General features: G+C 43.2%; 3 protein-coding genes across 7 annotated transcripts in view; 2 read left to right on the top strand and 1 right to left on the bottom strand.

The window, feature by feature from the left end:
* celsr3 (cadherin, EGF LAG seven-pass G-type receptor 3) overlaps positions 1-6,589 on the top strand; it is a 101,629-nt gene extending 95,040 nt beyond the window's left edge. For 2 of the 3 annotated variants that reach the window (XM_007577420.2, XM_016663733.1), the window contains 5 exons: positions 1-4; positions 450-623; positions 2,084-2,272; positions 2,775-3,834; positions 5,044-6,589. The exon at positions 1-4 is cut by the window's left edge and continues 88 nt beyond it. In XM_007577420.2, the coding sequence (XP_007577482.1) occupies positions 1-4; positions 450-623; positions 2,084-2,272; positions 2,775-3,834; positions 5,044-5,071 (1,455 nt within the window). In that variant the 3' untranslated portion in view covers positions 5,072-6,589. The remainder of the gene's footprint in view (positions 5-449; positions 624-2,083; positions 2,273-2,774; positions 3,835-5,043) is intronic. The other variant, XM_016663734.1, reaches the window with a different exon arrangement.
* A 435-nt stretch (positions 6,590-7,024) lies between these two features.
* On the bottom strand, positions 7,025-13,180 carry fsbp (fibrinogen silencer binding protein). The gene is made up of 4 exons (XM_007577410.2): positions 12,881-13,180; positions 12,016-12,062; positions 11,716-11,884; positions 7,025-11,220 (listed from the first exon to the last, which is right to left on the bottom strand). Exons 1-4 carry the CDS (start codon positions 13,083-13,085, stop codon positions 10,859-10,861), a joined length of 783 nt encoding a protein of 260 aa, XP_007577472.1. The 5' UTR covers positions 13,086-13,180; the 3' UTR covers positions 7,025-10,858.
* Positions 13,181-13,858: 678 nt separating this feature from the next.
* wdr6 (WD repeat domain 6) lies at positions 13,859-21,492 on the top strand. Of its 3 annotated transcripts, none has more exons than XM_016663736.1 (7): positions 13,859-13,994; positions 14,256-14,337; positions 15,277-15,420; positions 15,945-18,462; positions 19,154-19,231; positions 19,599-19,715; positions 20,532-21,492. In XM_016663736.1, exons 2-7 carry the CDS (start codon positions 14,268-14,270, stop codon positions 21,349-21,351), a joined length of 3,747 nt encoding a protein of 1,248 aa, XP_016519222.1. In that variant the 5' UTR covers positions 13,859-13,994; positions 14,256-14,267; the 3' UTR covers positions 21,352-21,492. The 3 variants fall into 3 exon arrangements, with proteins under 3 accessions (XP_016519222.1, XP_007577469.1, XP_016519221.1); XM_007577407.2 differs by having other exon boundaries at positions 14,218-14,337; XM_016663735.1 differs by having other exon boundaries at positions 13,859-14,337.
* Positions 21,493-22,178: the final 686 nt, after the last annotated feature.

The following is a 22,178-nucleotide window of genomic DNA, read 5'->3' as shown; positions in this document are numbered from 1 at the left end:
GGAGGTTAGGGTGCAGGCACACACACACGCATACACACGCACACACACAAACACACACACACACACACACACATACACACCCACACTAACGGAGAAGGTTTCACATCAGCGGTGTCTAATTCCAGTCCTCAGGGAAGTGTGTTGCATGTTTTAGATGCGTCCCTGCCACAGCACACCTGACTGGATGGGTAAACTGCCCGCTCAGCATGTCACCGAGCTCTGCAGGTGCCTGCTAATGGGCTGTTCGTTTAAATCAGGTGTGGCGATGCAGGGAAACACGCAGAACATCCCTGAGGGCTGGAACATCACCGGTTTGTACGCCGAACTCACTCCACGTCTGGGCTCTTTAAAAGATAAACCACCTTCAGTGCATCTGTAAAGGAGAAAGTTTTCAGTGCTCTGTCTTACGTTTATGTCTCTTCTTCATGCTTCAACCCGGCCCTGTTCAGGCGGGGATTCGGATTCAGACTCTGACCTCTCCATGGATGAGGAGCGAAGTCTCTCCATCCCTTCCTCTGAGAGCGACGACAATGTGCGTCTGCGGGGACGCATCCAGCGGCGATTCAAGCGCTCCAATCACAGCGAGCGCCTGCTCACCGAACCCACCAACAACGGCACCAAAGGTAGACGAGCGCCTTTCCTGTTTTGAATTTCTGAGTAAACTCGCTCATGAGAAGTGGGGATTTTGCTATAATGTTTGGTAATGAACTCGTCAAACATCATTTTCCTTCCACTTGAAAAAATGTGAAACTTCTCATGTCAGGCTTTCGCATAAAGTTTGTGGTTATAACTTGATGCAATTCGGATGTGCATCTTAGCTGTTATTTTGGGGTCCATGCAGACTCAAGACAGATAATTAAAAATAGTAAAGTCCATGGAAACCCTTCAAGCATCTTCGCTGACCAGTCGATTCATGTGATGAAAACACGTAGCAGAGATTGGCACGACGTCAAACAGCCAAAGCAAGAAAAATGTCAGCCCAAGTTGTCACTATCGAACACCTTTCTCTTCCCGAAGCTCGTTAACTTGTATCATTTTCTCATTCTCTTGACAGTTGCTGAAATAAATGTCATGCTTGAATTGTTCTTCTGAAAGGCCAGATATGTTCAAATCAATAAATCCATATAAGTAATCATTTTTTTTAGCCTAATAAGCTGTTTGGATCAGTTGAACGTCATTTGGGTTTAAACCAGAACGCAGCTGTCTGTTGCGAGATCCGGATGGCCAGTCGGGTCCAATCAATACATCACTGCAGTCAAATCTAAGAGCAGCGCTGAGATACCTGGCTTTTTCTTTTTTTTTTTTCTTTTTTTTTTACCAAAGGTCACAGTGTGAAAGGGATCCATTGACTACAACAAAGCATTAACCCCTGAATGAGCAAAATATGTTAGAGGCTGTCAGCTGAGCAGCAGTTAACCTCCCATCACTGCCGATTCAGACAGCGATGGGGAAAATGTCCCAGGCAATAAAAACGATCACACAGACGAATAAAAACAGGCTCCTTAAGCCTTGCTCTGTGGACAGAGACTTGACTAACAGGATGTATTATTCTGTCATAATCCACAGCTCAGTTCTCACTTCGTGTTTGTCGATTTGTTCTCGTGACACAGCTTATTGACGCTGAGTTTATTTGAACTTTAATGAAATTGAAGGGAACTGATACGTGACCTTTTTTTTTGTCTTTTTTTTTTTTTTTTTTTTGCTTTTTACTAGTGAAAATCTGAAAAGTGTGGCGTGTATTTTTAGTCAGTCCTCCACATGGTCGGTGCTCTGTAGAGGCACCTTCAAATCGCAATTAAATCTCCAGACGATTTGATTTACTTTACATGTTTATTTCTTTCTTTTTGACCTGTGTGCTGTGTTTGCTGTTTTTATTAAGATTTAATCACAAACAAATTGACTCTATTTATCGATAAAAATGACTTCTGAAGGCACTGAGCTAAAATACGTTGAAGGCTTAATGTCAACCTGAATAAAAGTCTAATCCTGAAAGCAGTAATGCATGTTCCAGAACTGAAAACCAAAAACTCATCCTGGTCACCCGTAACCCAAAAGAAGTCGCTTCTGTTTTTCATGCAAACAGATTTGGACGGCAATGACCTTCTGTCCTACTGGCCTGCTTTGGACGAATGCGACACCTTGCAGAAGTGGGGCTCAGAGCGCCCCCTGGGGGGGGATTACAACAAGGACGCTGCCAACAACAACCAGCTTGACGCAGCGCTCACCAGCGGGGACGAAAACGGCCTCACCCAGCCGCACAGGCACCGCAAGGGTGAGAGAGACGTGAAGCTCCTTCTTCCTCTGTCTCCTGTCGTATAGTTTAATCAGATCCAGAAGACGGAATAAGAAATTTTCTTGTTGCATCCGATTTGCATCATTGCGAGATTATCATGTTGCAATCTGCAATCAGGCTTGATTTTCGTCCATATATTAATGTCTTCGATGTATTCTCCCAAAAATGTCTCCAGACGGAAAACTTCAACTCCTATTGAAGACGTCTGAAAGTCAGAAGTTTAGCTTAGGAAGTCTGAGTCTTTGCAGAAGAAACGACTGATTTTCATGTCTGCCTCAGGCTGTTCATTTTTCACAACCAAAACCGATGTGGTATTATGTTTCATAGCCTTTTAACAGCGGCTGAAGGCAGACTTAAAATCTCCAAAGTGTCACTGCTGTCTTCTTCTTCTTCTTCTTCTTCTCATTTCTCTTTCAAATCTTCACTTACATTTTTCTCAGCTGGTATTGTTCATTCCCATTTTCCTATTTTTCTTTCACAGGTATCCTGAAGAATCGCCTCGGTTGCCAACCAGCACTGCAGGGTCTCTCCACCATGGGCCGGGTCCCCAGTGAGCTCAACTGGTACCGTACCTCCACGCTCGGCCACCGAGGCGTTCCAGCAGCCTCCTACGGTCGAATGTACTCTGCCACCGCCGGTGCTACAGGAGGCTCTGGTTCTCTCTCTCAGCCGGCTTCCCGCTACTCCTCCAGGGAGCACCTAGACTCGCTGGCCAGGAGGCAGCTGTCCAGGGATCCCCTCGGAAGACAGACAGTCGGGGGGTCGAGAGAGCGTCTGGACTCCCGCGGCTCCCGGGATAACCTGGACCTTCTTCCCAGGAGGAGGGAACTAGGGTTGGGACTAGGGGCGGGGCTCGGGGGCTTGGATCACCAACGAGTCTCGTCGTCCAGGGAAAACCTGTCAGGATCCAGGGACAGACTGGACAACCATCACACTGCCAGCTTCCATGCGTCAAGGGAGGACTTGAGTGGGAATGGAGGAGCCGTAGGAGCCGGGATGGAGGGATACCTCAGTGGTTCCAGGTCCCAGTTGAACACATTAACTCGGCGGCAGGCCTCGTCGCGAGAGCACCTCGGAGGAGCTCTGATGAGCAGCAGGTCGAGGGAGCAGTTGGAGGCCAACGGGGTAGGGGCTCAGGCTCAGCCTTGTCGGGAGTGGCTCCGCAGTCTACCCCCCCGGCAGCCCTCGCACCCCGACCAGCCTCTGTCAGCCTCTCCTCCTCCGCCAATCTCAGAGGAGCCGCAACAAGAACAGCTACCTCCTCCAGCTCATGTCAGAGGACGCCTGGACTCTGCACCCTCATGTAGGTACCCTGGTCAGACTGTCCCCCAGCTTGCAGGTTCAAATCCAAACCCTCTGGTCCGACAGCCGTCCAGTGAGCAGCTGGACATCTTATCCTCCATCCTGGCATCCTTCAGTTCCTCTGTCCTTACTCCTCCCGCTGCCTCTAACCCCGGCCCTAATGGCTCTGTCCACGGACCCTCCCCCTCCCCACCTCAGTCCACCACTCACAGCATGTCGGAAGTCTCCCCCGATTCAGAGTAAGTTTGTCTGTGTGTCATTCCAAGCCAGAGGTGACCAACGTCAGTCCTCCAGATTCGGTATCCGGCATGTTTTCGTTCTCTCCCTGGTGGTAGTAACTTCCTCCTCAGCATGTCAGTGTTTTACAGAGATTCTGCTAACGAACCGTTGCTGGGTCCAGGTGTGTTGAACTAAAGCATGGAGGGTGCTGGCCCTTGAGGACTGACTTCCTTATGTTTTCATTTTCTTCTGCATTTTGTGGTCCTGAAATAGTTTTTTTTTTTTCAGCTTACAGCCTTTAGCTCATCTCAGTCTTGATAGTTTGTTGCTCATTAAACATGTATTGTACATCATTGTATGGATACCTGTTTGAGAATGTAGCCGCTTTGAACACATAGAACAAATAGTTAGCACCAAAACAACTTAGAACTAGAAAGCTTTCAACTCAGGTGGGAAGTCAGTCTAACCCCGACTTCAGAGACCAATAGCATGAGTAGCTGTTAGCTTGATTCTGAGTAACTATTAACATAACTTTGAGGGTGGTTTCACACCTGTTGGTATTAAGTCATTTTAAAAGACTTTGGTTCGTCTCACCCCTCGGTGTGGTTTGTGTCGATGTGATAATCACGCTAGGGTGTGGACCAAAACAAAATATACCAAGATCACAGTACCGTTTCAGATGAACTCTTGATCAGTTCATTTCTGGATGTGATTCAACCTCAGCCTCACACAGCTACCAGGTGTATGAGCCAATCGCCTGTCTGTAGTCAGGTTTGCGTTGCCCTGTGGGATCATGCAGCAGAGAAAAGAACGTAATAAACAATCTTGGCATCAGAAAAAGTTACAAATGAACAAACTCACCAACTGACTTGAACCATAGTAAATGAACTACAGGTGTGAAAATTCCCTTCATAATCAGTTCAGTCTTAGTGGCTCTTAGTTTGACTCTAATTAGCTGTTAGCTTGACTCCAAATTGTTTCTAGCTTGAATCTTAGTAGCTTAATTAGCTTGACACTAAATTGTTGCCAGCTTGCTTCTTCAAACTGAAATTGTTCTCACTGCTACAGTGCATCCTCCCAGTAATGTTCATGATACAAGCACACACTTCCTTTCTTAAACCTAAAAAAAAAAGTAAGTTAGCATTTGTTCATTTTATTTTAGTCAATTGAAATTGGGACCATTGGCGTATGAACTTTCTGATGTTCCTTTTCTTTCCCCTTCACCTCAGAGCCCACAGAAGCGAGGGACAGTCTTGATGACAGCCTCCACAGCCATTAATGCATTGCAACAGTGCTGGAACAAAGCTCAAAGGTCAAGGATGAACTAAATGGCCAGCCTGGGAAGTAGAAACAGAATTGACTCAGAGGAGACAGAAAAGATGAAGAGGCAAAAATAACATTTACAGACAAAAAAGAGAGAGATGGTCTGTGACAAAAGAAGAAGGTTGTGAGCGGATCGTTTTGTGTATATCGAGTTTTTAAGTCCCACCGCTCGCGATCTTTCGTTCCGCGGACATTGAATAAACCACCTAATTCTACTACCTAAAAACAGTTAGACAAAAAAGAAAATTACAGACAAAACATCTTCTCAGATGTTACACACACACACACACATACATACACACACACGACCATATCCGATAAGACCTGTCAAAACAGAAGAAGAAAAGTGACTGTAAATAGCCTTTTTATACATTTTTTATCTTTTTCATTGAAAGTGAAAAAATATCTTGTGAAGTTTCTTTTTTTTTTTTTTTTTACGCAGTCGTGTCCGTGCGTGAGGTTGTGAAAGAGGGTGAAGCGAGTGCTGTCTTGTGTGTTGCCGATGGAAGAAATTCCCTCTACAAAGTAAAAAAAAAAAAAGAAAAAAAAAAAAACTAAAATTTCTCCCCAGAAATACATTTCCCTCAGAATGTTGTCCCTCAAACCTTTGAACTTCATGTAAAGCAGCAGGGGTCCGGCAATAGAGTGACGAGATTATGGGAAGACTCGGTTGAAGGGGTAATTTCAAAGTATCGAAGCGTGATTGTAAACAGAGGAAGGAATTATTATAGGAGAGGAGAGCTGATGGAGCAAGATGATTGTGCAAAGAAAGATGGCTAACAACACATTAGATTCAAAGATGGTTGCCTAACTACTAAAGCTCAGTGACATGATGTGGCTGCTGCAAGAGGGAGATTGTGCTCTTTTTTTTTTTTTTTTTTTTTTTTTTGAGCCGGTGCATATATTCACGACCCGGTGCTCTCTGAATCTGAAGCAGACCGTATCAATCCGCTGACGTAACGGGAACATATCAGCGCAGTTTTAAAAACCTGGTGGGTGAAAGTTGATCTCGCCGTCTGCCTCTCTCCACGAGGCAGGATCAAGTAACAACCACTTTTAAGAACCCCTGGAGGCATCTATTTTACACTTTGATGCATCATGACTCAACCTGCCTCCGGGGGCAGCACAGGAGCAGCCGAGTCTCTCCAGCAGCAACCAGGAAACTCATTTCCAAAAGCTCCTCATGCAGAAGCCTCTCGTCCAAACTCAAAGCCAAAGGGACATAAATCACTATGAAACTTTGTGTTGCTCTTCGTTTAGAAAATGCTTCCTACATGGTGTGATGGCTGTAGAAGTAAAACCGCTTTTGTTTGTTTTTTTTACACAAATATGAACCAAAATGAAAAAATTTTCTTTGTTACTGAGGCCTTAGTTCTTCACTAGAATATAAACAGCTGTTTGGCGTTTTATCTCACTGCCCAAACTGATTCTGATTCTGAATGACGGAAGAGAGAGAGAAAAAAAGCAAAATAACGAGAACAATGCTGTTGAATCCCGACGTGCTCAAATATTTATTGAAGACATGAAAGCAAACGTGATGCTTGCATGCAGCGCGGTGTCTACCTGAATATGTCAGCTCACGTCTTTAGCATCTTTTCACTCCCAGACGCTCCCTGAAGGAAATATTCCAGACAGGAAGCACTTATTTTCAAATCTAATCAGGCTCCAAACTGTTCACCACGAGCTCAGATAAAGTGTTTCCTACTCTTTCAGACAGATTGTTTTTTTTCCTGCCATTTGGAGGATTAATGGAGAAGGAGGCATTATTTGAGATCAGCCGAAGCTTCTGCTGCAGTGCATTGGCTAACAAAAGGAGAGACGAGGTGTCAGCAGTGTCGACGCTAAAAGCTATAATTTGTATTTTATTTTATTTTATTATTTTTTTTGCAGATGTAGGTATTTGAATCAGCTGCTGATTCTTTTACACTCATGTTTGCAAAATGCAACGAGTTCATGCTTTAAAGGTTCAGGATTCTTAAGTGAGGTCGTTTTGAAAAGTTACGACGTGTTGCATCAATCTCGGTTTCTTCTTATAGTATGAATTCACATGAGTTGGTCCTAACGGCTCAAGTTAACAATTAACTCTTAAATATTGAATCACTCAACTGCTGCCATGTTTCAATTAGGTGGATATTTACAAAGAAACCAAATGAATAGGAGGCTGTGCGCCACCATTAATCTTCCTGTGTGAAACATGCAAATTCTTTCAGACTACCGTCAGAAATAAAAGTTAAACCAGTGCAAAAATCAAAATACAATTTGAAATAAAATGTTTGCTGTGTGCACCACTTTACTTTTGTGTTGGGCAGCTAATCTGATCTGAAACACTTTAGCTGTAGGACTCGTGCTTCTTATAGGAGGATCACTAGTAAAACACTGCCTCCAGTCTTTGTGACAACAAAAAAGCAGGAATTTAAATATGTGGAACTATAGGTTTGTGATGTATTGTTTGCATGCGCTGCTTTGACATGTTTTAGATCTGAGATGTTTAAGATGGTAAATTTGGATCTTGATTCTTCTCAGAGTATAAGTTAGCTTCGGCCTGCAGAACCAGCTCATCTAATTTACACTAAATGATGATAAGAGGGTTACAGGCATCAGGTAAAATGGTTACTGCCAATATTATCTCAGTCTTGAACCCTTTAAGAGAAAAACACATCTTCAGTGGTATGAATGAAAAAGAGGCGTTTTGTTAAAACAACAAAAACAATTTGGCTGAAGTTTGTCTGAATGAGCAAGATCAAGAATGGACACAAACTACAAGTGGGCTAAAATCCAGCAGAATGGACACAAAAGACATCGGATGTTACAAAGCTAGACATCATCAGTAGGAGGATAAACTGGGTCAGAAATCATGACTGTGTTGTAAAACGCGTAGCTGCAGGGAGGAAGGCGTGGACGCCGCCCGTCACGGAGACAGAAATAGTCGGAAAAGAGGAGGGAAATGCAGACAGTGGAGATAAAGACGCGCATCACAAGCAAACGTGTATCTTCCCGCTCTGACTGTACCTCTGTCAGCCCCGTCTCCTCAGAACGTGACACCAAATCTGTTTCTGACAGGATTATTCCCAAAAAATGTTCCTGCTGGGCGAATGCCACCTGTCAGCTAGTTAAAGAAGCAGTCCGCCTAAGAAAATAGATATTTATTTTCTTTTCTTTCCACAGTTTTCCTGAGATCAGACTGACTGGAGATCTATTTTATTTAGTGATAATTTATTGACATTTTATGAAAGAGTTGTTTTACGATTTCTTTTAAATCGTATTTTTATTTTTAATCACGAATGTGTTTTCTTTTTAAACCCAAATGATGTTCCCTTTTTTTTTTTGTCTTACACGTGTGACTTTTATTTATTGTTTATTATGATAATTATGTTTCTCAAGGCCACAAGTTCCCAGTTTGATGAACAGTGGGGAAATGTGTTAAAATAAATGTTTATATGTAAACAGCAAAAGTAAAATCTTATGCCAGGCACAAAGTACAGGACCTGCAAGAACCTGCCAAGACCACCAGACTGCAGTCAGTTAGTTATATTTATCTTCCTTAAATGGCTCACTTGGGTTTGATGGATGTGTGATTTACTGTTGCAGCGACGCCTCATTGCAAACCTGCACAAAACTGGTCATTGGTCTGCTTTGGCACTCTGAGTGGAGAGAACCAGAACAGAAACTACAAGTCCCAGATAATTTGTTTTAAACCAGTAGAAGTCATACAACCAGAGCAAGAGAGGGCAGATTTGAGTCAAAAATGTTGTCATCTGTTCTGGAGATTGAAAAGGAAAACAAAGGGGGGGGGAAGAAAGGCAGGGAAAAGATGGCAGAATGATGAGAGATTGTATTTGTTGGCTTGTGTGTTCATTATGAGATGCCTTCTGTCCCGCCGTCGGGACAGAAACAGCTGTTCCCCTGTTTTCGCAGAAAAACAAGAGAAATGTTGGACATTAAAAAAAAAAAAAAAAAAGACTTATTCCTACCAGACTGTGTGTGTGTGTTTATATTCTGCCTGTAACTGTTTCATATTCATGAGGACATTTTAGGGAGTGAGGCAGCGAGGAGAGGACACATTCTGACAGAGCGTTATTTTTTTTTCTTCTTTTTTTTTTTTTGTGACGGTGTTTCTTGCTGACTTGTTTTGGTTCTCAAAGTGCTCCGTCACAGCCAGCGGCTCAGATGACAGCTTAACACAGTCAGCTCTGTTACAATATCACTGTTTCTCAGATAAAAAGTAAGGTTTACGTGTGAAGCAAACTTTTAATGCAGCTCTTTGCAAAATTATTCACGACACTTGAACTTTTTTACATTCGGTTCCAGTTTTTGTAGCAGACACGCTAAAAGTACTGCATAATTGTAGAGTGCAAATGAATTGAGCCGCTCGTCTTGTCTGCAAATAACTCCTTTCATTATCAGGTTCTTGATCAAAAGCCAGAAAAACAACTGAACAGCAAATACTAGAGCATGTTCTCTAATCCTGTTTTCACTAATTAGTAACTAACGTCAGTTTAGTAATATCAGAATGATGCAACAGACACACAAAAAATGGTCAAGCCTCTGAAGGAAATTTTACTATTCATTCCTTTGTTTATGAAAATTACATTTTATGAACAAACATGTTGATTTTTTAACAGCAAAATCTAATAACATGCTCAATAAGAGTGTTAAAAACTGTGCATTTAGAGAGGACCAATGAATTGAGAATAAACCGAATACATCAGCTGAAGCAACTATAAAGAACACATTACCTTAAAAGAACATAATGCAACAACAAAAAAAACAATGCCATGTAAAAAAAAAAGAAAAAAAAAACTGCAGACAGCATTACTGTTGTGGTTAATGTGCATTTCACAAAGTAATCAAATATATATATTTTTCATTATTGTGCCAGTTTGTGTTTAAACATTAGTACCACATTCACTTTAGAACGGCTTCGTTCCAAAGAAGAGTTGTGTTTTATTTTTTTTTTTTAGGAAAGCAGCCACACAACCAGCTGCCGTCACACACATGTTAAATGGCCAGTACTTGTGTAGAGTTTCATCAAGTCCAGAGAACCCCAAAACACTCCACACTACAATCATTCACCCATTCACATGCTTCAGCACCACCGGGCCCTCTGACCGCCACCGGGCCCTCTGACCGCCACCGGGCAGGTGACGCGTTTTGCCCAAGAACACGACGTCCGAGAGAGGATTCGAACTGACAACCGTCACTGCCATGTGTCACAGTGCATATGTCATCATGGTTGCAACAAGTTATTCATGGAAAACGTCCAGACTCAGCCTTTACTCTCGCTTTAAAATACAAAATACTAACATTCGCTAAGACTGTATGGCAGATTTTTCTACAAAAAAAAATAAAAACAACCAAATGAAGGATGCAGGGAAGAGAGGATGGCGGTAGGACACGAGGACAGAAGGAAGGATGAATAAAGGAAGGTAGAACACGAGCGAGGGAAGGAAAGACAAATATTTAGATTTTTCTCAGTCGTTTCCATTCTTGGAAAAAAACAAACTGAATCAAATTCCAGATTTTTCCAGACCAGCCAGGAACCAAAAGGTGTTTTTTTTTGTGTGTGTTCCGTATTGTGAATATCCAATCAATGACTTTTGACGCCCACGGTCTGTTTCCACTAACCCACACCAGAACCTTCGATATAGAAATCTATAAAAAATAGTCCCAAAGATTATAGACAAACACCACGAGAATGAAACAAGCATGAAAAAGATCAGATCAGCCGTTGAGCTCGGATATCTTTTCGTCTTCTTCGCCACTGCTGGAGGAGGACGGTGGCACGTCTCCACCCAGCCTCTTTAGCTTGGCCTTGTAATAGGCCTTTTTCATCCTGAAGGCCTTCTCCTTCTGTCGAGCTGCTTTCCTTTTCTCCCGGACCAGCTCCTGTTCCCAGGCAAGTACCTTCATCCGGTTTTCCCACTCCAGGATCTTCATCTGATCCAGCTGCTCCAAAGCCTCTGTCCGCTGCTGAAGCTCCAGTCTTGAAAAGTCCACAGAGTCATGAGGGGTCAGGCGGCGGCTGACCTCCTCCTCCTTGATGTCGGACGGATGAAGGTGATGGTTGATGGTTCTCGAGGTTCCTGTGTGGATGGAGGTGACAAAGGAAGCCCAGGTTTAAAGTTGGGAACAACTGGGGAACCATTTCCCTAGTGGCTCACTGCTCAGGTGGCAACCGTTGCCAGGCAGCACTAGAAAGGTATGATGTGATTCAGATCCTCAAACTCAATGCTAGAGGGATTTCTTAAGAATTGCACTTGATTATCTCTAGTTTAAAATCTAAGTTGTTAAGATAAGAGCAGACTTAAACTGAAATAGTGACCTTTAACAAAATCTGATTCAATAGACCTGCATGTCATACAGAGCTTCAGTGCTTTCTTTCATTCTGAAATCTATCCAATAAATAAATTCAATCGTAGGTTATGTTTTTTTTATTATTATTATTCTTATTATTTATGACATAAAATAACAAATTCTAATCAGGTTAGTACCTGATTGGCTAGCGAGATAAAAACAAAATGTCTCAATAGCAAGGTTAAAATATTTGATCTTTATTGTAGGTCTTTATCTGCCAGTACCTGGGACTGTGAAGTACGCAACAGGAAAGGCTGCATCCTGCAGCTCTGCATTGTGGGAGCTGGAGTTTGTAGAGGGACTCTGATGCAGGTCTGACCAGTCGCTGCCTGTGATTCTGTCCAAAGCTTCACGCTGGAGGGCAAGGGCCATTTGCTCCTTGCTCTTCTCTACCTAATAGGGAGGCAGCGGGCAATAAAATTCCCTCTCAAGAATCCAATGGTTATGATTTATGAGCAACTTAGAAATTATTATTATTGCTTAAATGAACTTAAATCATAAAAATAAATAACTTATATGTTTACCAGATTTGTGTTGCCGTTCATCTGTCTTGCATCGCCTATTAAAACACCTGCAATATTAGACAAGAAGGACAGAGACAGATGGGAAAGGAAAATGTGTCTCAGAACAGTTTGCAAAGAGCGCCTCCATCTGGTGGACGCAGGCATGACGTTATACTTAGGTTTAAACAAAAAAAACAATTGCAGTCAAAATTCACAAAACTACAAACTTCTGAAAAAAAAATCGGATACTAAGAAATAATAGTTTTTACAAGTTATTTATATAAAAAAATAATAGTTTAACACAGAAAGACTTAGGCAAAAGGGGATTGTAGCTGGAGTAAATACTCTGCTGCTGCTCAGGTTTCTCTCTCTGTTGATGATCACGTTTATTTTACAAGCTTTATTCTGTGTCAACATCTCTGATTACTGGTTGCTGGTATCCATAGAGACACCTGCTCATCATACCCATAGCTCTCTGTCTTTTTAGATTTCAATCCAGTTATAAATCATATTTTATTAAACCATATTTAAGGGGAATTGGTAATATTGCAAAAAGCAGCTGGCTCTTTTTTTTTTCTTGTCTAAAACTGCTTTAAAATTATGAGTTTTAAAAGAGGCAAGCCGCAGCTTTCACGCTGACTTTGTTTATACGGCGAGTTATATACCACGTGATCAAAAACTCAGTCATCCACATCCCAACATGCATGTGTGCTGATAAAGGTGCTGGTGCGTCGTCTCTACTGAACACTGCAGAGAGTCTGGTTGTGACTGACGGCCAAATACTCCAATTAAGAGTTAAAACAAACAAACACAACGCGTCCCATTCAACATACGTCGTTATTACAAGTCATTTTCCTGTCATAAACACAGAGGGAGGCGTACAAACCTTCCAGCAGCTTTCGGACCGCAGCTTTGTGGCCAGCTCCGCCTGCGTGGCTGGTGAGAGCAGCCTCGCCCATGGTCTGAAGTTTGATTGATTTACAGCAGGCCCTGCATCGAGCGAAATGAATGTCATCGGCGTCTTTGACCAGCCAGTCCTTGAAAGCGTCCTTTGTCAGCCAGGAATCCTGGAATTTACATTTCCCAGGCATTGTTAGCTTCAAAGTTAGCTGGACCGCTACTTAACACGGACAAGAATCCTATTTACAGTATTTTGCCATATGATGCGTTTAGGTCCTCTGTGAAAGTGTGTTCAAAGCAGTATTCAATCTGATTTTCAAAAATAATAAATCATATCACGTAAAAATAGTCTATAAATGACACGTACCTATTTCAACTATTCCATATGTGTCATTGTTTTTGAAAATATACATAAAACCACATACATTAAGCACCTTGATATGGCACACAATCACTCATAATTATTCATAAAAAAATAAACTATCTGTGGAAAAAGCCAAAAATTTGGGTGATGACAAGAAAGCCAATTCAACCTCAGAGACTCACTAATTACAAGACTTATTATAAGGCTTGCTCTAATGGGAAATATATAAAATGCAATTAATATTTTCCTTTTCATTATTAAAAAATTGTAAATATTAAATACTATTAGAAATAGCAATTGCATCTGCTTAAAGTGCAGAAATGAAAATTTTAAAACGACATATCTCTCACTGTTTTGAGAGACAAACATATCATTTTCAATCTGAGACAAATTTCTTTTTAAAAAATCACAAGAGGTTTTAAATAATGTGAGCTTAACTGTATTTCTTACAGCGAACAATACTCACTTTTTCAATTAGCGCACTTTTACTGAAAACACCTCAACGCAGCACAACTTTTCACCTTGTTATCACGTGTGTTTTTTGGCCAATAAGCACAATTCATTGTTCCTGCAGCCAATCAGCCTTCAGAAATCGGATCTTGTAGTTTTATTGGTTAAGTTAGACCGGAATTAGTATAGAAACACATGTGGACAAAATTGCTGTTCACAGAACTGAACAGCAATGTAAAAATACAAGTCAGAGACATGTTTCAGCTGTATTTAAAGCTTTAAAGAGGTACGCATTGATTGTCATTCCATACGAAAAGCGAGCATTTTATTCCTCTGTTTAATAAATGTAAATGAAGTGCTCCTGCTTTTAGCTTGTTTTGCTAACTGAAAGCTTTTTCGTGTTGTTTTCATTGCTAAGATGAGTTAAACACACTATCCATTTTCAGCGTTCACCAAACACACTTTATAGTTTAAATACAAATTCTAATTAGTAGCATTGTGTCTTTCAGAAAGCATTCAGAATGGTTTTCTAATAGAAACTAAACAGTAACCTGCAAAGATGGAGACTGCTGCCCTGGTGGCTCCTATCACAGGTTTGGAGTTGTTTCAGGATCGGTTTCTGCTGACAGGTAAGTCACATTCTGTCACGTCAGAACCACACACTTCAATTAATGATACATGGTTTTTGGGTATGATTAAATAAAAAATATAAGACAAAGATATAAATACTGCTCATCACTCTGAACACACCATCCTCACGGTCAAGTGTGGTAGTAGCCGCATGTTGTGATGCTTTTCTTCAGCGAGGATAGGGATGTTGGTCAGAGTTGATAAGAAGATGGATAAAGCTAAATGCAGGCCAGTCCTGCAAGAAACCCAGTTTAAAAGCTGCAAAAGACTTGATACTGGATTGAAGGTTCACCTTAAAATGAGACAACACTAAACATATAGCCATATGTACAAAGGAATGGCCCAGTCAAAGTCCAGACCAAAATGAGAACAAGTGACAAGACTTGAAATTGCTCTTCACACCTCCATGCTTTCTGTCCAAACTGGCTTAGCTTGAGTTTTTCAAAGAATAAATGTCAAAATATTCTGTTTCTGTGTGTGCAAAGCCGGTAGAGACAAACCCCTAAAGACCTGCAGCTACAATTATTGCAAAAAGGTGGTTTGAGTACTGACTCATCAGGATTGAATATAAATGCATGCCACATTTTGTTTTAGAGTTTTACTTGTAATTTTGGAAACCATCATCAGTTGGCAGCGTTCTTCTTTTACTACCACATAAAGTGGATCATGTAATTAACCAATGAACTAGAGAAGCTGATGAGCAAAGAGATTAGAGAAAAACTTCATATAATGATGCTGAAATCTTGATAATGTCAGTACTGATTTTGATGATTAGCATTTTAGCTACTATTTTTTTGCAAAAGCTAAATGATTAGCAAAAACTCAAAGTAATTAAAGGTAATCAAAATAACACACACATATATAAAAATATATATTTTTCTATTTTTTTAATGGTCTCATGCACTCTTACACCTTCTTCCCATTGTCCTTTGTGGCAGGTGAAGGACCAGTCTTGTCCGTGTACAGTCTCCTGCCCCGCCCGAATGTCGGTGCCTCGCTGACTATCCTGCAACATTATAGGATCCACGGGATCAGAGTGAGGAGCCGGGACACGGTGCCAACGCAGGACTCCACCGTCTCAGGTGCTATGCATTAATTTTCAAACAGCGGAAAAATGTTTTGCCAGATTTTCTCTGAATCTGAATGTTGCACTTAAATGTTATAAGTGTAAAAGTGGCACTTGCCACTTTTACAAAATATTTTGGCTTAAAATGTTGTTTTGAGCCTAAAACAAATCAGTTTTCTTTGCCCTTGTTGGGAAAAAAAAATGGTGAAAGTGGTGCTTTATTAGAGATGCAGTAATTTTGCCAGCTCTGACACATAATGATGGTTTTTTGTTTGATTTTTTTTTTCCTCTAAGGAATAAAAAACTAAGATATATGTATGTCAGATTACCTCTCTTTAGCCATTGAAGCATCTGTGCGGTCTGATTTTTATTACATTTAAAAAAGTTTTTTAAGGAAACTCTGGCTGATGTTGGTGCATCTCTAATCTTTATCAGCGGTAGGGGTTATTTGTAATATGTTTGTTCATTGCTTGTAAAAACGAGTGAACTCCGTTTAAGCTCACAAGTGTCTTGATCTGTTTGTCTATTTCTGATCTCTAGAGAAGAACTCTGCCTCTACAAGTAGCTTCTACGACCTCGCCATATTTGGAGGAAAGGCAGTGAGGCTCGTCAGGCTTCATTTAGAGTGCCAGGATGTGGAAACTCTTCGCTTGGAGGCCCTGGGGCCCCTGTTGGAGCTCCGGGACTGGGCCCTAGATGTCCGCTGGCTCTCCTCAGACAAGCAGTCCCTGCTCTGTGTTGCCGTTGCTCATAACGGCGCTCTTCTCCTGGACTCTACCACAGGAAGCGCCCTGGTTCAGTGCTCCTGCCTGGAGGGCTGCCTGCTGTACTCCGCCCTTCTTCTGGTGCATGACTCGTGGGCTGACACCGTCTTGGTTGGTGGGACTGTTTTCAACCAGATCATCATCTGGAAACCCGGTCTAGGTGATGAAGTGATCAACGCTGGTCACAAGGCTCCAATTGAGTCCAGACTGTTGGGTCACAGCGGGGTCATCTTCAGCGTCTCTTACCTCCAGGAGAACGGGTACCTCGCATCAGCGTCAGATGACCGCAGCATTCGGGTTTGGGGTGTCGGTGCCTTGGGCGGCCCTGGAGGGAAATGCGGAGACCCTAACCCGACGTGTTTAAGGGTCCTGTACGGCCACCAGGCCAGAGTCTTCTCGGTTCGTCTCTCAGGCAGGTACGCGTTCAGCGGAGGAGAGGACGGCGCCTGTTTAGTCTGGGACTTGATAGAAGGGGGGAAGGTGATTCGAACGCTGAAGGGACACCGCGCCGGTGGGGTGCGTTCCCTAGCGGTCGGTGGGGGAACAGGAGATGGTGAGAGATGGGTGGCAACAGGAGGAGCAGACGGGGGGGTTAGGCTGTGGAAAGTAGGAGATGTTGAGGAGAAAGAGAGCCTGGAAGAGAAGCTAACAGACCTGAAGTTTCCAGGTCCTGCTCTTCCGAAAGTGGTTTGTCTAGTGGGAGGAGAGGAGGAGAAGACTTACTGGAGTCGGTTTTTGGTTTGTACTGACAGAGGGACAGTTTGCCAGTACAGCAGTGGGAGCTGGGAGACGATATGGGAAGGCCCAGCTGAGTTTTCATCATATTGTGTGATGGAGACAGTAACTGTGTTAGTGAGAAATGCAGCCACCTTGGTCACGTTGTGTGCTGTTGGGAACATCAGTGGCTCCATCCAGGTGTTTCCCACTTCCAGTCCTCTGTCTGGTGTACATCTTACAGGCAGACCAGGAAAGATCCATAGTGTCATTTGGAAAAAGGAAACGGATAATCTGTATTTACTCACATCAGGTGCCGAAGGATTCATCTGTCGTTGGTGTGTCGAGGTAGAAATGACTGAAAACTGCTCATTAGTCCTAAGTGTGGAACCTCTTCCACCTTTTCTCCTCCCTCTCTGCTGCAAGCGCTGGCTCACAGCCGCCGTTCGCCTCCGGCGGGACTCCAACAAGGTGCTGTGGGTGTGTGGAGACAGGAGAGGGTCGCTGCTGTTGTTTCAGGAAGGGGAAAACGTTGAGCTGAACCAAACCGATCATGAGAAACTCGGTAAAGGCTCGCAGAGGAAAGAGGAAGAAGAGCGTGACTCTGCACTGCGGCCCCTGAGCTGCCTGTTCGGCGTGCACGGGAAACACGGCGTGACCTCGGTGTGCGAGTACCAGGGGTTGCTTTACAGCACCGGGAAGGATGGCTGTGTGAGGATCTTCAGGACTCGGCGTGAAGACGGCGAGTTTCGGCTGGAGCTGCTCAGAGTCCAACGGGCCTGCCGGGGCATGGAGTGGCTGGAGAGAGTTTTCATTCTTGAGTCTGAAATCAAGAAAGGAGAGGAACCGGAAAATGCGATCGGAGAGGAGCCGAGGGAGGCCAGATTCGTCATCGCCGGCTTCCACGGCGTCCACTTTGTGGTGTGGGACCCTGTGAGACAGGAGAGGCTGATGGCAGTGGCCTGTGGCGGCGGTCATCGCTCCTGGAGCCTCTGGCCGTCGCACACAGGGGTTTGGCCCGGACGGGGGGCTTTGGTCTTCATCAAGCAGGGGGCTGTCCTGACTTCGCAGCCCCCAGGGGAGATGCTCGGCTGTGCTGGGGACGCAGGGAGAACTGGAGGATGGAGCTTGAGAGACGGCATTCATGGCAGGGGGATCTGGTGTGTGTGCAGGCTGGGAAGGATAGAAGAGACTGGAATTGACTCACAAGCAGCACGTACAGGAAGCAGCAAATCATATTGGGAGGTAGTGGTGACAGGAGGGGAGGACACTAGCTTAGCGGTCCTGGCTATAAACCCAGTTTCTGGGATCATCAAGGTTCTCTCGGTTCTTACCGACCACATCTCGGGCGTGCGAACAGCGACGGCGATAACGCGACCGCAGGGAGAGACTCTCTCCGCCCTGGTGCTGTCCGCCGGAGGCCGGGCTCAGATTCAATGTAATCGACTGCTGGTCGCCTGGGACAGGCAGAGGCTGGCTCCTTCCTGTCAGGTGATCCAGGTGGCGAGCCACCGACTGGACGCGCAGTGGGAGAAGAAGCGGAACCGACACAAAACTGTGAAAATGGACCCAGAGTCAAGGCAAGTTTGGATAGGGTGATTTAGATTGAGTTGATTCTTCATAATCCATTTGTTTATTTATTCATTTATTTATTTAATAGAGCCATGTTGCTTTTCTAGCCAGGTGCAGTTTCATTTTGTAGGATTGAGATGTGGCCACCAGATGGCGCCAGTTAAAATGAACCAAAGGGATGTTTTTCAGTTCCTCTTTGTCAATGAGCTTAAGGATTTGAACAGAATAATAAAAGTGAGCAGAATCTTGACATGTCTGTATCATGACTCATAATTAAACAATGCAACTATTCCTTTATCTTAAAATGCAAAATATATAGATTTCTTTTTGTACAGTCTTGATTTAATTACTGTTCTGAGCAAAAAAATAGTCTTTTTTTAATCTCCATTAATGATTAATCAATTAATAAAATGATTAAATGCAATTTCAATAATTGATTCGTCACAATTAATCTGATTAATCGTTTCAGGTTCACTGTCATCTTAGCACGTTAAGAACAGCCCTCTGATTGGTCAGACAGTTAATTTAGCCAGTCTGACTTCATTACTCCGGAGGGACAACAAGGCGCTTCCAGAACAGAAAGATTTTCTCAGAAAATGTGGGGCTGAAATGTGTTCAAGCAAATGAAAATGACTGGATTTGTTCTTCAGATTTGAGGTTCTGGATAAAGTTTGTCCTCTTGGGTTTGGCCTTCTGCAGGTACATGTCCATAGAGGTTCTGCAGGAGGAGACGGGCTGCGTCCTCGTGGCTCTGTCCTGCAGTGACGGGGCACTCAGGTTAGTCTGGTTGATGAAGGCTTTTGAAGTGCTGTAATGTTTCTGAACATGTTGATGACTGTCGGATGGGTCCGTATGGTGTCTTTACTTAAGAGAGTAAATATTGTCTTTCAGTGTTTGGACTTGTGGATATGTGGTTCGAGTAATTTCGCTATGAAAACACGAGGAACAACCATTTTGGATGTGATAATTTGAACCTGGAAAAGTTTTGAATGTTGTAATTTGCTGGAAGTGGGAACCCTGCAGGTTATTCTGCTTTCGCAGAACATTTATACAAAATTAGGCTCAGCGAATTAGAATAAAACCAACCAACTATCTGTATAAGCTTTGGCTGCTCTCGTGTTTTACACACTTGCTATTTCTCCAGATTGTTTTCTGTCAGTGAAGGCGAAAATCAGATCGAGCTGCTGTGGGAGACGTTTTACCACCAGCGCTGTGTTCTCAGCGTCGCCACTTGCAGCCTGCAGGACGACAAAGGCAACAGGTGATCAAGTCTTTGCTTCATACATGTTACATTTGTAAGATGCTTGCATACATTCAGCACCGTCATGCATGTCGTATTTGTAATGATTTACTTCAACAGTTGTTTTCTTCAGTGTGGAACGAAACAACTTCAATGAATCTTTGAAAAAAGAGCTGGGTCCAGAAGTTTGTGAATGGTCTTGATTCCATTGGATCTAAAAAAATATGTATTCAGACATATATTATATAAACCCAAACATATAGAAACATTTCCACAAAATGCTTTAGCAAATGACAGCTTAATCGCTGATCACCTACAGGCTCCTAACTTATAGATGATCAGCGGTAGAATTGATAGTTGATTCAAATAGGTTGGTTTCTGATAAAAAGAATAAAAGATGACAATAAACTGAAATATACTGGAGTACCAGTGCCACTGTCATCACTGAAACCCTGTTAACATGGACTTGTTCACCAAATAGATGCAGCTTTTAAAGCAGCTTTCTATTAAAAGTGTCATGATTTACCCAATGACACTTCATGACAGCAGCCATAAACATTCATAAAGACTTCTTCATGTTCATAACAGGTGTTATGTCATATTTATGACACCGTCTCATCAGTCTTATGCACACCCCTTCAAATAAAATGTCGAGCCCGTTCTGTTTGAAGTTTTCATGTCCTCTCTCTCTGTGCATGAGTTTTTCAACAGTAATCCCCCGAAAGTGTAAATATAGAAATGCCATGTTTAATCATTCCACCTTGAAAAAAAAAGAAACAAAAAGCTGTTTTTAGACGTCCTTTAGCCGTGATGCAGGAATGTGTTTCCCTCCCACAGGTCCAGGCTCCTGCTCAGCGCAGCCACAGATGGAAACATCGCAGTGTGGCATTTGACTGAAAGTCTGTCTGTGCCGGCCCAGGATCCAAGTGGCGCCGCAGCCCCGCCAATCCCCTGCCTCGTCATCCCCGCCCACCAGAGTGGCGTCAACTCATTGGCTGTTTGGGTGGAGAAACTGGGACAACAAGAGGACGGTTGCCTGGTAACAGTTGCGAGCGGAGGAGATGACGGGCAGCTGACGGTGTCCACAGTGAGGGCGCAGCACCTAGAAGACGGGGAGCCCGTGGGGAGCCGGGGGTTTTCTCACACAGGCGACGATCGCGCCGCGCAGGATAATCCTTCCAACCAGTTTCAGCTTCGTCTGCACTCCCAGTTCAGCATCCCGCTGGCCCACGCTGCCTCCCTCACCGCCCTGAAGCTCCTGAGCCCCGGCCTCCTGGTCTCCACCTCCTCCGATCAGAGGGTTTGTCTGTGGAGAGTCAGCAGTACCGGCATCAGCCACAACGGGGCGCTGTGCTCCCACGTTGCAGATGCCACGGGGCTCGCCGTGTGGGAGGAGGAGGAAGAAGAAGTGGATGAAATGATGGGGTCTGATGCAGTTTTGGAGGAAACAGTTGACCCAGTTTGTAAGACCGGCGAAGAGGAAGAGACAACCGATGACCTGGGGAATCCGGAGGACCGAGACACCAGCACAGCTTCCTGTGAGGACAGGAAGAAGACGGCAAAGGTGGGATGGATCCTGGTCTGCGGCCACGGCTTCCAGCTCCTGCGACTCAGGAATGCTGGGATGGATGCAGAGACGTGGCAAAAGAAAAAGTGACTTCGGAGTTAGACGCCATAAATGCAGTCAGAGGATCAAAGCAGTCCATAATTTATTTTTAAGAGTTTCATTGATATATTTATCTTGACTGATGTTTTATAAATCAAACCAATTTTAATTAAAGGTCACCAATTTTCCATATTTCTTGTGCGTTGGTCTTTTTGCTACAAAAGCAATGTGTTTGTGGATGAATGAAGATGACGGGAATCTGTTTTAGAAACCGTTTTAACAGAATTAACGCAAAAACATTACAGTAAGTAGAGCTCAGCCAAAAATGATTCGACCACAACTACAAATTAGATTTATTGACAAATTAAACAAACTAATAGATGAATTAAATGAATCAATACAATTAATACTACAAGATTTTATCAAATGAAACACAATTTGTTTCTAAAATTACTAAACTCCTTCATGACAAGTATGTCCAGCAGTTAGCACTGTTTTGCTTTGCCCTGCTGCAAACATTATGACCAGATGAATTTTAACTCTATTTTCATGTGGAAAGTTCACAAACGTTTGAAATGAATCTGATTAATATGAGGCTCGCCTGTAAATAATAACGCTTGTGTTAAATGCTTATTCTAAATGTTGGCTCTAATCAGACCCTTCAATCAGTTTTGAGACTAGAAAGTGGGATTTAGATTTGAACTTGAACATAATCCTAGTGACAATAGTTTTACATAACTGGTTTTATTGCAAGAAACCTGAAGAACGGTTTGGACTTTTGCCAGTAACTCTAATTTGTAAAATGTGGTTTGTGCTCCAAGTGATCCCTTGGCTTTCATAAGCACAACAAACATTTGATTCTCATCAAGAGCTGCTTC

Source organism: Poecilia formosa, unplaced genomic scaffold (assembly GCF_000485575.1).
Source record: "Poecilia formosa unplaced genomic scaffold, Poecilia_formosa-5.1.2 Scaffold440, whole genome shotgun sequence".
Taxonomy (NCBI): Eukaryota; Metazoa; Chordata; class Actinopteri; order Cyprinodontiformes; family Poeciliidae; genus Poecilia; species Poecilia formosa.
The sequence above is the reverse complement of the archived record's forward strand: the minus strand, read 5'-3'. Positions and strand labels throughout refer to the sequence as shown.

What these genes read in the sequence shown, in the direction of transcription:
- wdr6 (XM_016663736.1), top strand. Translation starts at nt 14,268, where the DNA reads ATGGAGACTGCTGCCCTGGTGGCTCCTATCACAGGTTTGGAGTTGTTT. An exon ending in GGATCGGTTTCTGCTGACAG is followed by an intron (nt 14,338 to 15,276) that starts GTAAGTCACATT and finishes CCTTTGTGGCAG; the next exon opens with GTGAAGGACCAGTCTTGTCC. An exon ending in TGCAGTGACGGGGCACTCAG is followed by an intron (nt 19,232 to 19,598) that starts GTTAGTCTGGTT and finishes CTATTTCTCCAG; the next exon opens with ATTGTTTTCTGTCAGTGAAG.
- fsbp (XM_007577410.2), bottom strand. Translation starts at nt 13,085, where the DNA reads ATGCCTGGGAAATGTAAATTCCAGGATTCCTGGCTGACAAAGGACGCT. An exon ending in TGAACGGCAACACAAATCTG is followed by an intron (nt 11,885 to 12,015) that starts GTAAACATATAA and finishes CCTCCCTATTAG; the next exon opens with GTAGAGAAGAGCAAGGAGCA. An exon ending in TGCGTACTTCACAGTCCCAG is followed by an intron (nt 11,221 to 11,715) that starts GTACTGGCAGAT and finishes CCATCCACACAG; the next exon opens with GAACCTCGAGAACCATCAAC.